General features: G+C 34.6%; 1 protein-coding gene across 3 annotated transcripts; it reads left to right on the top strand.

The window, feature by feature from the left end:
* Nucleotides 1-50: 50 nt before the first annotated feature.
* LOC128987247 (THO complex subunit 2-like) lies at nt 51-17068 on the top strand. Of its 3 annotated transcripts, none has more exons than XM_054408003.1 (4): nt 51-172; nt 8786-8876; nt 10225-11206; nt 14708-17068. In XM_054408003.1, the coding sequence occupies exons 3-4, from the start codon at nt 10306-10308 to the stop codon at nt 14920-14922; spliced, it is 1116 nt and encodes a 371-aa protein (XP_054263978.1). In that variant the 5' UTR covers nt 51-172; nt 8786-8876; nt 10225-10305; the 3' UTR covers nt 14923-17068. The 3 variants fall into 3 exon arrangements, with proteins under 3 accessions (XP_054263978.1, XP_054263977.1, XP_054263979.1); XM_054408002.1 differs by lacking the exon at nt 51-172 and adding an exon at nt 180-318; XM_054408004.1 differs by lacking the exon at nt 51-172 and adding an exon at nt 689-737.
* The last annotated feature ends 837 nt before the right edge of the window (nt 17069-17905 follow it).

Below are 17905 nucleotides of genomic sequence, written 5' to 3' on the forward strand. Positions count from 1 at the left end.
ATAGTATTTTAACCCATACGAGAAGAGACTTGAGATGAGAGGGAGAATGGAAGGAAGGAAGCAGTCGCAGTGAAGCACTAGAGTAAAAAAAAACAAAGCTAATAAAGCATTGGTGTGGTGTTGGTTTGGTGCTGTAGTTGTACAAGTGCCGCCATTTTCCGAGTTGTTAAAGGTAAACAGTTTTACTTCATTGGGAACAATTTTGGCTATTTCATGTATTTGTGTTCCTTTTGTATTTTTACGTTTTACATTTTATAACTGTATGGAGCTGCCTATTTCCAGACAAAATACCGTCAGAAATAGGAACAAGTCTATCAGGTATTCCTCTTGCGGCATTGAGCCGGTAATTTACAGCAGTAACTTATCATTTCGTATTCATTCTTTACTTAACTTACAAAATGCCAATTACCTAAGCTTACTTTACTAACAATTTATACTAACATGTTAACGACTCAGTTCAATAACAATTGACCAGACTTCAATCCAAGGTCAATGCATTACCGCGGCTGCGGCAGGCTGGCAGGCTCATTGTAGTTTGTTTTTGATTTGACCGAAGTAGGCCTATGTCCTAGATAGGATAGCTGCCAAAGGAGCCCGAATTAAATAACCGAAAATAGAATGCATAACCTAGCCTAGCCTACCTTATGCTAAGCCTAGTTCCTGGGCTAACATTTCCAAATAAATTAGGCCTAGGCTTAACTTACCCATCCTAGCCTTAATTGTTGTTTAAATGTCAAGTAAGTTAAACTTAACTTAAGGCTAGGCTTATTAGTGTGCAGTCAAGCTACTAAGTTAGACCAAGTTTAGCCTACCTACCTTGAAGTTTAGTACTTAGTATGAAACGTTCATTCACAAACTAGGCAAAAGTCATTGTCAATTTTTGTTTTTCCCATGCTTTTCTGTAGTTGATAAGTTAGGCCTACCTATCTTACTGGTAATCTCTAGCCCAGGCCTAGCTAAGTAGATAACTACACCAGTTGGCTAGGTTTACAGTTTAGCAAATATTTACTGTAGGCTATTTAGATTGGGATATGATGTTATTTTTATATGTCTACTTACAGTATTTTTAACCCTTAGAGTGCCAGGCGAGAAATAAAAGTAACGCTCAAAAAATGCCGATGATTTTTCCCGAAGGTCGCGCTAAAAATGCCGAGCGCGATCTGGCGATTTTTAGGTTAAAATTTCGTAAAAATCGAATTTTTGATATTTCGACCAACGAAAATCGATGTATCGCATCTAGTAACTTTCGATTTAATGTTAATATATGGGTTTAAAGAATCCGAGTATCCATTCGGTTGTTATGACAACTGTTAGATCATTACGAAACGTCCGGTCAGCCGGACGTTGGCACTTTTGGCTCGTTTTAAAAACGTCCGGTTCCCCGGACGTTGGCACTCAAAGGGTTAACGCTGAATCCAAAAATGCAATCAGTTTTGGTCGGAGAGATTCCTAAGTTGCCGTAGTGGCCGTAAAACGAAGCTTAGGATTACGAATCTAAGGATAATTGAGCGGTATTGAAGGTAATGATAATATGGCGTGGTCTGGACTGGACGGGTCCGTACTGGGTGAGGAGTGAGGAGGACTGAGTGAGAAGAGCAAACAACTGTTTATACTTGATCTAATGCGGAATGAAATCAAATCAATTCGTTTTGATTTTTGAAACCAAATAATCAGTTCTTACTTAGGCATGTGAGGAAGGTAGGTTGGGTTTTATGCGGATTCGTGACTGTATTAAGTCTTTTGAAGTGAGGTTAGGTTATAATGAACCGACTCATTAATTTATGCAACTTCCAGACTGTTTTTGCACAATTAAATAGTGGGTGAAACACAATGAAATAACGATATCAAAAATGCGCAAGAAGCAGTGCCTGTGCGACCAAAAATTTAATTATTCGCAAACCGTTTAAGAAAACTTTCAAAATGTTTATGACAAGTTTCCTATATGTCTCAAACATAAAAAAAAACTGTGTATAAGGTAAACTGCCCAAATACCGTGACCTTAAGGGATGTTGCTATACATTTTTAGTTATACCAAAATATTATGAATAAAAATATGAAACATTTTAATTACTGTTTTTCCCCCTATGAATTCCTGAACAAAACGATGTGGCTATGTTTGAATGAATACTAAAAAATACCCCCGCCGCAGCAAACCTGCAGACTAAGCGAATTTCCATTTGACTGATTGGATTTACACTGAAATGTCTACTTAAAAATATAACATTTATTCTTGATTTAAATAGAATTAGTTTAACAAGTACTTAGGTTTGCTGCATCAGGGAGGGTAAAACTTTTTTTTTTGTAAAATGTGAATAGGTAGTGAGAAATAAAAACATTTTCCAAATTTGATCAAAATATGTTCACAAACAAGCAAACTACAACAGTTTACTTATTCTCCATAAGAATAACATGGGAATTTTAAATTTACAATTTTGTGGAATTTTCTCCGTAACTATTAGGCGCATAATAACGCTTCAATATACTAAATTATTCGTTTTTTTAAGCTCTACAAAATGGTTTGGAAAGAAATTGCTAAATTTTATGTTTTTTGGGTCAAAAATAGGAAAAACCTATTTTTACCCCATAAAACCCCCCGTAAACCCCCGTTCCCATGGTCCGATCATGCTGGATCGCGAACTCGTTCGAATAAACGTACGTTTACACGTTTGTACCAAATTTCATCCAAATCGGATCATTTTTGCTCGAGTTATCGTGCTGACGGACACATATATATATATATATATATAAATATATAAATATATAAATATATAAATATATAAATATATATATATATATGAATTTGAACGGATGGTGTTTTTGGCCTCTAGGGACCTCAAAACGAAAAAAAAAATCGGTCCCGCGTCCAGGTCTTACCATGAGTACTACGGTAATAGCTTATTCCCTATATGGGAAATTCGCTAAAAACAAAATATTTAATAAGTAAAATACCCGTAGGCCTCATTTGATCATCACGGCCTAACTCCGTGATTCACGGAATTAATGCCGTGATTTTTTTTCCAAAGTCTGTGATGTGACTTAGTAAAACCTACCAAAAAATTGTGTTTGGCAGCTGTTTTATGACTAAAAAGTAACTAAACACAAGAAGAAAACTTTACGTAAGCTACCAAACCTTCAATTTAGTCTGCTGGAGCACAGAGCACATCACACAGCAAAATGCTACTGCTACTGCATCATACATTACATAGAGAAAGGAAATAAGTACACAGAGAAGTCTAGCTGAACATTAGCTTTGGGCTATGTGTAAAAAAAATTTAACAAATCATTAATGTACAAGGACGGAAACGAAATTAGTTTACATAGATAGCTGAACGCTATATGTGTAAGAAATAAACAAATCATAAATGTACAAGGACGGAAACGGAATTAGTTTACATAGATAGCTGAACGTTAGCTTTATGTGTAAGAAATAAACAAATCATAAATGTAAAAGGGCGGAAACAAATTAGTTTACATAGATAGAAGAGAGCTGAACGTTAGCTTTAAGTGTAAGAAATAAACAAATCATAAATTTACAAGGACGGAAACAAAATTAGTTAACATAGATACAGTAGTAAGATTAGGCCTAATATTTACATGAACACATGCTGTACTTCATTTTAAACAAACAAATTTAGAACCTAACTTGACAATAAATTATGCATACACAAAAGAACGAAAATTAGATTAGTAAGTATTTAGATTAGATTAATAAAGTTTAACCAAACCAAAACAGACTTAAACTTTATATTACACTACGTATAACACCACACTTTTTGCCCATGCTGTGATGAGGCATCCTCAGTGGTAAAGCTGAGACTAGAATGCCAGGGTGAATCATTGTTATTTTACTCATACTGTGGCATGTGAGAGGGGGTTTTAATCTCGCTAGGCAGTCCCTGGAATGTACATGACTCATGCAGGGGGGTCACATTCCATGGATTGCCTGGCGAGATTACTCCTCTCCCACATGCCATAGTATGAGTAAAATAACAATGATTCACCCTGTCCTTCTAGTCGCAGCTTTACCACTGAGGATGCCCCATCACAGCATGGGTAAAAAGTGTTGTATTGTACGTAGTGTATAATAAACTGAATAGGCGCGACTCTCACTGAAAAACTGAGAACCCAGTGATGACATCGACTGCTTTAGCCTACTAATGAAAACAATATACAACAACGCCTAAAAGATAAATAATCTACATGCTTAAATGTATCTACATGCTTACAAGATAAATAATCACAAAAATGTATTTTGTGATAAATAATCACAAAATACATTAAGCGACTAGAAATAAATGAAAATCCACATGCATAAAACTGAGCAACAAGACAATTAATGGGACTAGAAATAGGTAAACAAAGGAATAATTTGAACATCTAAAAAAAAAAAAAACATTTACATACATGCAAGGGATTATTTTACCATAGATAAAACATAGTTATGTTTGATCTATAATTTTACGAAGATGGAAAAACACTCAAAATGATGAAAAGTCAGTAAACGTCAGGTAGCCCCATCGGTCGAAGTTTGGTTCTCTTAATATGCGTACTATTTCCTTGACTTGAACATTGTCCACATCATCGTTGATTGGCCACTTGAACTTCTTTTTTTCCAAGAAACTTTCCAAGAACTTAACCGTTACACTTTTTGCATGGTTATGGTCCAATCGCAATAACCCAGTCGACGATTGTTTGCTCTTCTTCGGGAGTCAAAATAGACGGACGTCCCATCTCGCAGAAAGTGGCATACTTTCCACTGATCTTGTCCTTCAAAGTCTGCCTGGGAATGCAGAACTGCTTTGAAGCAGCGGAAACCGTCATCCCATCTTGCACTGCTGCGATGGCCGCTTCCAAAGTCTCCTGGGAGTAAGCTCTTCTGGATGCTTTCGGAGTACAGTAGACATTCTATAAAAAAAGAAACACAACTTTGTAGGAGATAAAAAACAGTGACATAATAAGTGTTCATGATATTCTTGACACGCAGTTATATACATTTGAATAAAAACCAATCAATAAACTCACTTACGCATTTAAGATGTAGTATTTTTAGCTATAAACAACAATATTTAAACTAATTCAAAGTTAAGTTACAAATCAACCGAACCACACAACACGATTAAGGTTTGTTAGGTGCACATATGTTACTCAATTTTTAGCGTTAATTAATATTTTAATGAAACTATTTTTTTACAATATCTGTAGGTACATAGAAAACCACTAATATCTTTATATTTTCAAACAGGTCATAGCTTAAGGAAAATTCTGCAAAAACAATGATTGTTCTAGCTGGTTGGAGAAAAAAGTTATAGCCGTTTTTCACAATCCATGTCCGTCAAATTTGAAAAAGTTAAATTTAAATATATAATAATTTTTATAAATTTGTATTAGGTCTATACTCTAGAGTGACCTATATGTAGTTTTTTATGTTCAAGACATAGGAAACTTGCCTTAAAAATTTGAAAGTGTTATCTTAAATGGTTTGTCAATAATTAAATGTTTTGGTCGCCCAGGCTACATTTGGTTGTCGATTCCGAGGCCTGAAATGGTCAAAACGGTGTATCGGAAAAAAATTCATATAAAAAAAGTATCAGCAGTATCTTCGAAATATTTTGTATTTTTACTTAGGGCATAGGAACGAACATTTTCACAAAGTTTCATCAAATTCTGAGATGGTGGGTTTCATGACCCGGGTGATTTGACGTGGAATGACTCTAATGCTAAGTTACACGGGGTGCCAACTATTGGTAAAATCCACAAATTTATGTGTTAAAAAACTTACTGGTAGACTAAGTTACATGTGCAAACTGCTACCTACATTAACAAAACACCCCTGCTGCAGCAAACCTGCATAATTATTATTTACTTTACTAAGAAAAATACTTTAAATCATAAACGAAATAAGGTACATTGGTATAATCCGGAGGCCACCCTTATACAGCGCGCCGCGGCGGTTATGCTAGGTTGGGTTATCTTTAGTTAAATATGTTTGTAGGACTTTCCTCGTTTCAATATGAGTCTAACGATATCAGATGATGATTCATAAGTTACTTTCGCACGCCAAGTCGCCTTCTAGTAGGCCAAGGTTAGGTCGTTGACCGGAGCGCGCGCATCACCTGTAAAAATATATAACTTGTATCAGGGGTTTTTGGCGGGCGAAAGTATGACTCATCTGGTATCGTTCGATTCATAACGAAACGAGGAAAGGCCTTCTTAAACATATATTTGATAACTCAACCTAACATAACCGCTTCAACACACTGTACAGTATACCTACTTGGCGGAGTATAGCGGCGGCGACGCATTTAACTCAATCGCCGACATCGCTGCCGAGGCAGAACTCGAAGGCCGCTGGACAGTAAGACAATAAAAGTAGGTATGTTTTTTCCAATTAAACTTATGTAGTTATTTTCAGTCTTTGGTAAAAAAAATCTCTAAAATAAGGGGCCCCTGGATAATACCAAAGTGTCCAAAATAATGTATCCATCTATCTGATATTATTTTCAATGAACCTAATTAAATACATAAGGTTTAATGAGACTGGGATGGTGGCGTCGTCCTGTACTCCAGCTACTACGAGGTCACGAATTGTGGATTTTTATAGGCATGCACTGTGGATACAATACTCCCTGGTGTGGATTAACGTCCGCACTAGTGAGTACTACGACTATCGGTCCTAATAATTGACCAATTCGTTAATACCAAGGTAAAAATGTGGTCCGGATTCCACTAAACTGTACCAGGTCCCTTAGTTGCCATTAGCTGTATGGGCTATTAACAGCTGTGTATATATCAGCCTTAGTTACTGACTAGATTACGAGATAGCGCCTCATCTCCTTTCATACTTGGCTTAAAATACTTAATTTGTATGTTCACCATTTAAATGAAAAGTATTGAAAAATTAAATATTGAATATTACCTAGGTTTGCTGCTACAGGGAGGGTAACCAAGTGACATATTCTAGTAAAATATTAATAGCTTAGTAAAAAATAAATCAATTTGCCAAGTTTGATCAAAATATATCCATAAACAAGCAAAATACAACAGTTTACTAGCCTAATTCTCCATAAGAGTAACATAAGAATTTAACATTTACAATTTTTGGAAGTTTCACTGTAATCAATAGGTAACTGTACAAAAACACTTATATACCTATACTATTTGTTTTTCTAAGCCCTTCAAAATTTTTTAGAGAGAAGTTGGCGAACTTTGTTTTGAGGGTTAAATATGAGAAAAACCAATTTTTACCCCCTAAATCTCCTCATAAAACCCAATTCCCCTGGTCCAATCATGCCAACGGGACTCATTATAGCGATTGAACCAATAACCCTTATGTTTGGCAACAAAATCCTGTTTGGTTAGTTAGTGGTTTTCATTTGTCTTGTTATGACAGAACCGACACCCGAGTCTCCCGAAAAGTATGTAACGAGTCGAACTCATAATTCGTATTCAAATGGTGAACGGTGAATTATTTTACATGTTTACGGAATGCTTTCTATGGAAAATCCGGAAATGAGCAAGAGGAACATCGTGGATAGAGTTCGAGCTTTAACTGGTGCCAGCAGATGTACCATCGAACAGCTGAAAAAAGAATTTGACAACAGACCATTGGTTACCCTGGGGAAAAAAAACTTGCATGCAAACTTACACTGACTTCCAAAAAACTGCCTTCAGAAGGAAGGTGCATGAGCTTTACACGAAAAATATGCTGCCTACTTCAAAGACTGTCGTACAAATGATCAATGAAGATCCTGACCTACCACATGTCACTGATCGAACCACAAGACGAGTTCTCAACGACTTGGGCTTCAAGTTTGAAAGGGGACAAATTCTTATTGAAAGTCTTATCTTATTAAGCGTGAAGACATTGTGCAGTGTAGGAGGAAATATTTGATAAAAGTCAAACGATTTAGAGAGGAAAAGAAACAAATATTTTACCTGGATGAGTCTTGGTGAAATACTGGCCATACTACAAAAAAGGCGTGGACACCTAAATATATAGAATCAGTAAGAGACTTAGTGCACATGAACGGTGAGACAACAGGGCTGCGAGACTTGTCGGGATGAGGGGGGCACCTTATAATGGTTCATATTGGCAGTAAAGATGGGTTTTTGAGAGATCCGACCAAACCGTCAGGCGACATTGATGCTCATTGGGTGTTTAAAGCGAAAAATAACAGCAAAGATAGAAAACGCAAAATCATCACGATGAAATGAACGGAAAAGTTTTTCAGGATTGGTTCGAAGGCATCCTTCACTTGCTGCCCCCAAGACAGTGTCATTAATGGACAATCCCTCCAATAACAGTGAAACTCTATTTAAGATCCCGAACATGAGTTGGAGAAAATTTATATCCAGGGCTTTTTTACGAGCCATTGGGTGTTTTTCAACCAAAGTTACTGTATGTTAAAGCAGAACTTTGAACTCCGATTCCAACTCACTTGCACTTAGCTGCTACAACCAACAACCTATCAAATAGATCAAGCTGAAGATTGTGGCCATACAGTTCTGCGACTTCCACCTTATCATTGTGAGCTGAACCTTATTGAACTGTATTTAAAAACTTGCAATTCTGTGTTAACATGCAATATAGCTATATTAAACTTAGGAAAAATCAGGAGACTTCCACCAAGACAAAATAGTTATGAAGTAAGTCGACATTTTGTCTATTAATTGCCCCAGCCTTCCCTATGCCTTGGATCAAATATATAGAACTTAATTCTTTATAATTTTATTAAAGATTCTTGTGTTTTGTATCCATGGCTAAATTTAATGTTTTATTTTTTAGGCGTAGTATACCAAAGAGAAGGGCACTGTACGCTGTTGAACAGGTTACAAAGCAAGATTTGACACCTCTCCAGAGACTTAAAAAATTTAAGGTAAGTAGTTTAATCCCTCGAGTATTAAGCCTTGATCTGCAAGCAGTAGTTGATCTTAGATTCTGTCTTGTTATATTCAACTAATTAAAAATGTATACATATTAAAATTTAGTACCATCAGATATGTTTGGTTAAAAATAAACTGATTTAATTTAAATACTTAACAATATATATATATATATATATACAGTATAACTATTTATGTAGGCTTATGTATTTTTTTTTTTTTAGTTTTTAAGTTTGTAAGCTAAAATAAAAACATTTCAATGTTAGGTAGGCCTACTCAAAGTGAAAATACTAAATCAAAACTTTTGTGTAGTGTGTAGCCAAATAATTGTAAATACCAGGGTCCAGGATATTTATGGAAACTTGATACGGTATTCACCCAGGTTAATACTAAGGGGACATCACATCACTATGTGTAATCTATGGGTAGATTGTTCTGGGCTTTTTTCAAACACATGGTGTTTGACCATACTCTGCAAAAACCCACACTATACAGTTTTCTGCACCATAAGTTTAGTGTACTGTATAATATATACCCACACTCCCTTTTAAAAGCTAAGCTGTAGGCTAACTTCGTTTAGACATAGTGTTGTCATACAATTGGATGATGTAGTATTGACCACTCAACCATGAGATGTCCATATGTAGGGTGTGGTTCTCATCACCAAACCCCTCATTATCATGCCTTCCTGTCGTGTCCAGCAGGTATAGGCCTACTTCCATGTAACTCGTTAGGTACAGTATTCCATCTGAAATTGAATCACTAAAAATACATTTTTTGTAGCTGTGTTATTGAGTTACCGGTTAGTTGTTGGCTATCATATTGTGTCCAGTTCTATTATTAAACTACACCCAATTGGAACAAAAAACCAGCTGTTTTAATCCATAACAAACTGTCAAATGCAAGTAGGCCTATAGGTTATCATATAAGAGTGATTTTGACCATCAACTGTAAAATAAATTGTAATTTCACTGAAACTTAAATAAAAGCCAAAATTAGTTGTAATTGTAAATAGCCTAAAACGTGAGTTTCCTTTACATTGCTTTTACAATCAAAATCAACTTTACTGAGCCATGGCCCGCTCCCCCGGTACTTTTTACCTAATGTTCTTACTTACTCTATTTGTGCTGTGTAGTTGGCTGAATCAGTGTTTTTAAAAATAAATGAAATCATTGGAGTTGTAACTTTGAAGATTGTAATGAAGTGCAATGAATAAACCTTTGCTGTGAGTAGTCAAAGAAGAAAAAAACCAGATCTTTACTTTAGGATGGCTGTTTTCTTGACTTTTTTTGCTAATTATTTCACAAGTTTTAGGCCTAATAGGTACTAATTTTGTTGCAGAAACTACAAGAAAAACAAGCCAAAGTACAAAAAAGTCACACGAAAGAACCTGGTGTAAAAAGAGTAACGTTTGCTGACGAAATGACTTCTGAAGTGGTTGCGGTTAATGGGTCTCACGAGAAAGACTTAGACAACGATGAAAAGATATTAAAACCAAGAAAATCAATCCTTTCAAATGATCATGTTTCACCATTGCAAAATGGTAACAATGAAAATGGATCTGTTTCTGATAATACAGAAAGTGGGGGTATTGAAAATGGTAATGATGCAGATATTCAAAATGGGGAGGCTAGTAAGTCTGATAAGAGAAGTCTACGACAAAAGAATTTGCATGAAAAAAGAGAAGGCACTCCAACCAGGCAGTCCTTGCCTAGGGAAACCAAAATTGTGAAAGAACCCACTCCTAAACCTGAGACACCGAATAAGAGAGAGAAATCAAAACCTAGAGGGACCCCTGCTAAGGTTAATTCCTCAGAAAGTAATCCTGAACTAAGTGTACCCAAGCTGAATGATGGACATAAGGATGGCTCTGAACGTAGGACTGCAGCCTCTGATGAACATGTTGTTTCAAAAAATGAAGAAAGCATTGCCATTGTTGGTGATGGGATTAACGAGAGTAAAAATGTAAATAGTATCGCAGGAAGTGAAGAAGACGTCGTGAAAGAGAAACCACAAGAAAAAAGCTTTTTTTCTGCATTTCGAAGGATTAGTAGGTCTTCCTTGGAAACAAAAGACACATGTGAGGCTAGCAGTTCCAGTGTATGTCTTGATTCATCATCTATCAAAGAGGCGAATGTCGTACCCTCCGGAGAGATCAAAGGAAGAAAACCAATCAATTCTTTTTCCAGGTTCCCTGGGAGGAATGTGAGCATTACATCTCTTGATAAATCATTGAAGAGAAAAGCAAATGAATCATTTGAAGAAGAAGAAGATAGAAAAAGATTTGCTGGGGAAACTGCAAGCGGCTCAGAAAAATCACCAGGTATGTTCATTTGAAGTATGAGAATCCAAGATATGATTCAGTCATAAATGTAATAAAAAAAGAAATTGTAGGTATTTACCAAGGTGAATAAAAGAAGGTGTGTGCACGCGCATCCCCCACATCTCCAATCAGGGAAAATTTGACGTAGTGTGCGAGGCACAGCTCATGCTACAGCTGAGCTGTATGTTAGGCAGGAAACACTAGTCCAACGACGATTCCTCAACAAAGTAAGTTGTAATTAGCTGGCAATGCCGTTTTGCCCTGATTTTGGATGTGGTAATTCGAACAAGAAAAGTAGTTGCTCTAAAGTTAAGTTTCATCGGTTCTTGAAAAAATCTGGATTACAAAACAAATGGATTGATGCATGCGAAAAGGCAAGGCAATTACTTAATTTAAAACAATATTATTAATTAATTTTATTATGACCTAACAAATTTAAACTCTGTCGTCGTTAGGCCTACTGTACGTGATTCACTAACGATTGTGATTTCACGGAAGATTTCGGTGTGGTTTTTCCATTGTCACGTGCGACGCATATAGAACAGTTTGACAATGGCCTCGCTCGTCTTAAAGCCTGTTGTCCAAGAATGCGGCTGTTGCGTCTGACGCTGAGGAATAGACGGTGGCGATAGACTCTCAGCGACTGCTAAGCATTGATTTCAATGGGAACTGCTCTGTGAGCAGACGGGATCGCTGATGGCCAGCGTCTTTTGCAGTGTTGTGTCTGTGTACACCCGTATATTCCATACTATACAGTATCTTAATGTAATAGCTAACTTTTCTTCTCTTGTTAATGGACATGGAGTGCAATTGCATAATGTTTTGACATATTCTCTTCTTCTAGCAAGTCCTAAATGAACTTATATTGTTTCCTTTAAAGTAAAAAAAAATAACTAAACAGCCTCTCGTATGCATTAAAGTGGTTTTTAATAAGTATTTTAAAACATCCTTTCTCTTTTTGAAAACACTGTGAGTACAAAATCCATGTTCACTATCTAGGTTCACTAACTAGATCTAGAATTTCCTCTTCTATCTCTTCGATCATCAGGATCTTCAACACTTTGCTCTTAAGCTCATAGTGAGAGCAAAATACACGTCTATTCAGTTCAACAGTTGGTTGCTGACTGTATTGAAATTCTTGGACAATGGTCCTTGAAGCGATCGACGCCCAGCGATCATCACCCGGCGATGCCCGCTCTGCTATGATCGCTTCAGACGAGATAGGTTTTTGGGGCTAGCCAGGGAGACTGGGGGAGAATGCCACACTAGCAATACAAATTGTCCGTGTCCGTGATCTGCACTCGCCCCCTCCTCCTCCAAACTCACTACACACAGTAAAACGGTCAGGTAAAAACTAGAACTCTGTGGGAAAAATCCCATAAGACGCAATGCCCCGCGACTTGTTGTACGTGCAATTCAGTTTGTCAAATTGGGTAACGCATTTACGGACTTTTTACTATATTGTGGCCTGCCACATATAATATACCGTTATCATTGATATATAACTGAAGTATTTATATATCGATGACCCAAACCCACAAGTAACGCCCGTGGAAAAAATTCAGCGAGGTAAGATAAGTGTGGCCCCGGCCTTTAGGTAGCCATAGTTACAGTTACTGCTTTACTGTTATTTAATTAAAAGTTCTTCCTCTATCAAATGTTCTTGACTACTGCCATACTAATGCTACTCTATTCAATATTGAATACAACGCTAAATTGGATATATAACACTAAATAGTTTTATATATTCAATGCTAATTTGTAACGAATGTCATTTGAAAGTCTTTGAGAAATTACAAGAAAACATATGATTTGGTAAAATAAAACTTGTTCAGCTCGCACGTGACGTAGCTGCGCGAACTGGACGAATTTACGCCTTGCTATGCTCACACCTTATTTTATACACCTTGCGTATATACTCCAGTAGAGACTCAGATTATCTGCCTTTCCGTTTTATCGAAACCTCAATGACCTCCATGATACTTGATACTTGATGTCTTCATCTTTGACTGGATTTCCAGATGGATTGTGTCGGGTTATTTCTTAATTTTTACATTTGCATTTTGCCATCATTCTCGTCAGGGAACAGATAACATAATGCTCGATGATTGAGTACTGGGAAATTGTTTGCTATTTTCACCCAAAATTTAGACTACCCCACCTTGTTATTTAAGCTATTGAGGTATTTAGTTCTAACAACGATGTTATGCCTCGGCCCTCATAACTGGACTTTACATGTTAATCTTTATTACTGGAGCTCAAGCTATTTCTATGTGCTAAAAGGTAACTGTAAAAGGAAATAAACTAATTATTGCGGATATATACAGTCCTATATTTATCCTGTTCACATTATTGGCGTGATAAGTTTTTAATTAAATGCCCCTACTGCAGCAACCTTGTGGACTAAGCGAATTTCCCTTTAACTGGCTGGGTTTTATATTTCTTTAAAATCAGCAGATTTATTTCCTATTTAAATAACATTTTTTTTTTATGAGCACTTCAGTTTGCTGCTACAGGGAAGGTAATGAGGTGAGTTTTTAGCGAATTTCCCTATAGAGAAGTAGCTATCGCTATAGGTGGCACGGTAAGACCTAGGTCCGGGACCGATTTACTTTTTCATTTTATGTCCCCAGAGGCTTAATGGCCCCAGGCCCCCATTGTGGTGTAGTGGCTAATTAGCAGTAGTTAGTAAGTAAAGTTAGCGGATTGAGTCTTTTGTGCAAGGAAAGTAGTAAAAAGAAGAGGAATTATTAAGATAAAGTAGAAACTAATAATTTTGTATTTAACATTTTTAGTATAGAACAATTATACTGTAGTAAACATTTATATAAATTAATTAAAATGTATTAAGTAATATTGGTTTTCCTTTCAGATAGCCATGCTTCAAGATACTAAATTATTTATTTTTTTAAGTTCAACTAAATGGTTTAGAAAGATATTAAGAAATTTTATGTTTTTAGGGTCAAAAATGGGAAAAATAAATTTTTACCCCATAAGCCCTGTTCCCATAGTCCAATCATGCTGGTTCGCGACAAATGTAGGTACCTATATATTAGTACCAAATTTCATCAAAATCTGATCATTTTTGCTTAAGCTATCGTGCTAACTGACACACACACACACATATAGCCTATATTAATTTGAACCGATGGTGTTTTTGGCCTCTGGGGATCTCAAAACAAAAAAGTAAATTGGTCCCGGGACTAAGTCTTACCATGACACCTATGTTATTCCCTATATGAGAAATTCGCTAAAAAATAAAATAGAATCTTAAGTTGTAAAACATATTCATACGCAACTCAATTTAAAATAGGCGTACTTAAAAAATAACAATTAATCATATTTCATAATTGTAAAATTTCATAACCATATCTGTCATTGAAAATATCTAGATACTATGTTCTTCATATAATTATTTTTAACACTGTTAAACTAGCTTTATTTATTTTCTGATGTTTTCCCACCCTATCCACTATCCAACTTATGTGTCTGGTTTCTCAGGGTGGAGTTTCTTCTCTCCATCACTCAGGGTTTGGTCCCCACCTCAGGCTCCCAAGACCTATCTACCTACCTCCACTCCCTTCCATAAGAGGGAAGAACAAGACTCCATGGCAGTCAACTATGATTCCAAAACCAAGTTGGACCTCGATGAGTCTATCGAAAGCGATGCATTGTCCTCACAACAGAAGGCCAATAAATGGTGTACAATCATGTAAGGAAATATTTTATCTTTTTAGAATAGACCCTAGTGATATACACAATCTCCTCAAGACTCTCATTTTGTGTTGTCTGAAACATCTATCAGTGCAATCTGTTATGTAGCTATGTTAAATTTATACTTCTCCATCTGAAAAGTTTGTAGCTTAATCCATATTTTGGCCAACAAAGTAAAATTGTTATTTTTGCTGGAACTATAACAGAAAAGTGTCTCTATATTTAAAAAAAAAAATAGTTTTAGAAACAAGATTATGCTGGTAGTTATTTTTAATCCCTATAGAATCGATAAGGAAGTTTTGTAAGAAAACACAATGGCCCAGAAACATTTTAAATAACTACTAAAGATGTTAAAGAAATATTCTGGAGTAAAACTTTTAAATTAAATATTAAACTAACAAAAATAAATGGCACATTTGAAAAACTGTTTATGGTTGTAAATATTTCTGCGTAAGCCTTTCTGCTGTTAAAATATGAAAATAAAATAAACACTCATTACAGAATACTTATATATTTGATAATTAAAATCAGAACTTTGGAAGTTAACAAATTTGTTTTGGAAAAAAGAACTTTACAGTTATACGTCAGTTTTGGTTTTATAGTTCTACATTGTATTGATTTTGTTATATGCTATTCATATTAACGAGAAAAGCTTCTAAGCTCTCTAAAAAGATATAGAACTAACTCATTTTAGTTTAAAAATAAAGATCTTATCAATGTCCGGTGTACTTTGGTACCTACTTAATATTGGTTTATTGTTTATATATTATAGGTAGTATTTTTTATGTATTTGTTCATGTATAAAACCAATTTGTTTAGTAATATTATCTTAAGTATATTAGTTAGCATTATAAAGAACATGTCTTTTGATATTGTACTTTTTGTCATGAGTTACAATGCCCGTATCAGTTTAATGGGTCTAAGATAGATTTTTCACTGTCTCTTCTATTGTTTCAACAGTTGAGTCCATTCTGTAAAACATTTTAAAAGAACTCATGAGAGGTTAATTCAAACTCTTACTTTGGTTATATTTTAATTAGATGTTATTAATTGCTATTTGATCACGGATCAAGCTTAATTCAAAGTTAACATACAAAATGTGTATTAAATCCTTGAAATTATTAATAGCTCTATTAAAATGCACCTGGAATTCACTAAATTAAACTCTGGTATGCCGTGTCTCCATTCTCATATGAACCAGTGTTTGAAAATAAAATTCTGAATAAATCAGTTTATGGCTTAAGTTACCCAACACAATACATTCATATTTGTTATTATTTTGGTGTGTTTCTACCTAGAAGCAACTATCCGACTAAACGAAACCTTTAGGTATTAGGAGCAAGGTAAGGTCTCAATTAATTAGGATCAAGATCTACTCTTTGTTTATTATATATTTAGCGATAAAATATTTATGTTTAGTATTTATGTTGTAACTTTTTCACGAATTAGAAAATAATAGCATTAAGACTTGTGTTGTACTGGTCCAAAACATCAAAGAAAACAAATTAATTTATTAAGAACAAAATTGCTGTACCTGGTAACTGTGTTGAGTGATTAAGGCTAAGATTGTGTTTTATAGACATTGTAAAGACTTAGTTGTTTGAAATGAAAGATAAAATGAGATCTCAAAATGAGATTTCAAAGGTTAGGAAACCAAACATCACAATGGATGAGGTACGAAAAGGAATCAAGTTGTATTGGAATATTTCCTTAACCTAATACAATAGTTTTACATAATAGTACAATAAACATAACCAATGCCATTAATTGCACCACCTATGGTCTGAAATGTGCCAATTTTGAATAATTAATATTAATATTATGATTTTTTGTTTGGAAGCCAAACAACAAAACACAAAGTTCAACCAACTTGTGAGTTCGAGTTTAGAGAAAGTGATATTTTTTTATATTGGTTATTGATAAGCTATTTATGAAACATTTTTTTGTATCTCTTAGTGTTAATTTTTATCCTTCATTAATTAGATTAGTTGAAAATTAAATTATTCGTAGTTAATTAGATTAGTCCAAATTGAGAGTTATTTGATTGATATAAAAAAATATGTCACTTATATGAAATTTTCCTTATTTATGAGTTAAGGATATTAACAAAATTCTATAAATTCTGGTATTGAACATAATACTTTCTATAACTAATATTTGTTCAAACCAAAGCTTTGTTTTGTATAAAATATGGTAACTCTTTATTTACATACATTTATGTTATTAGCTGTTTTATATTTAGAACAATAAATTATTTTATGAAGCAGATTGGTAATTGAAATTATCCTTTTTTCCTGTCATATGGGTTAAGCTTGTATTTAAAAAGTTATGTATGAACTAAAAAATCATTACTTACCAGTTTTTTTTCTTCATATTATCAAATCAAATAATTAACTATTTATGTCCTGCATAAAATTTACAGTGAATGGTAGTGACGCTTATTTTTAGGCGTAATATATATATATATGTATGTACTTAAATGATGTACAATTGAATCATGACAGTATTAATTGTCAAACTCCTGTTGTAATAACACCATTTACTTGACTTATAAATTCATTGAAGGAATAACAAGGGGTGTCAACTGTCAATCATAAATATTTAAATTTGTTTACTCTCTTTTTAATTTTCTGGCGATCTATTAAAACATTTCTTTTAATTTTCTTGTAAAACTCTGATTTATGTATTCAAAATTCAGATTATTCTGTGTCTAATATGAGCTTTATACTTTCAACCTAGCTTAATTCTATCACATTTTTCCTCAGTTTTAATGTGTTATTGCTCTGTGTACACCAATTTTATGTGCTACATGTGAGTGAATGAAACGTAGGAAAAGTAAATAAGCTTCTGGGAATGTTTTTCCCATCAACAAATTAGCATGATTTTAGTGATTTATTGCTGGACCACTAATCTTTGTTACCATCAGAATGTATGGATTTTTAAACTAAATGCTTACTTTTAAAAGACTATCAATACAACTCATGT

The sequence above is a fragment of the Macrosteles quadrilineatus genome, unplaced genomic scaffold (genome assembly GCF_028750875.1).
Source record: "Macrosteles quadrilineatus isolate MER2022 unplaced genomic scaffold, UCM_ALF_1.0 Scaffold_2__2_contigs__length_208266976, whole genome shotgun sequence".
NCBI classification, from domain to species: domain Eukaryota; kingdom Metazoa; phylum Arthropoda; class Insecta; order Hemiptera; family Cicadellidae; genus Macrosteles; species Macrosteles quadrilineatus.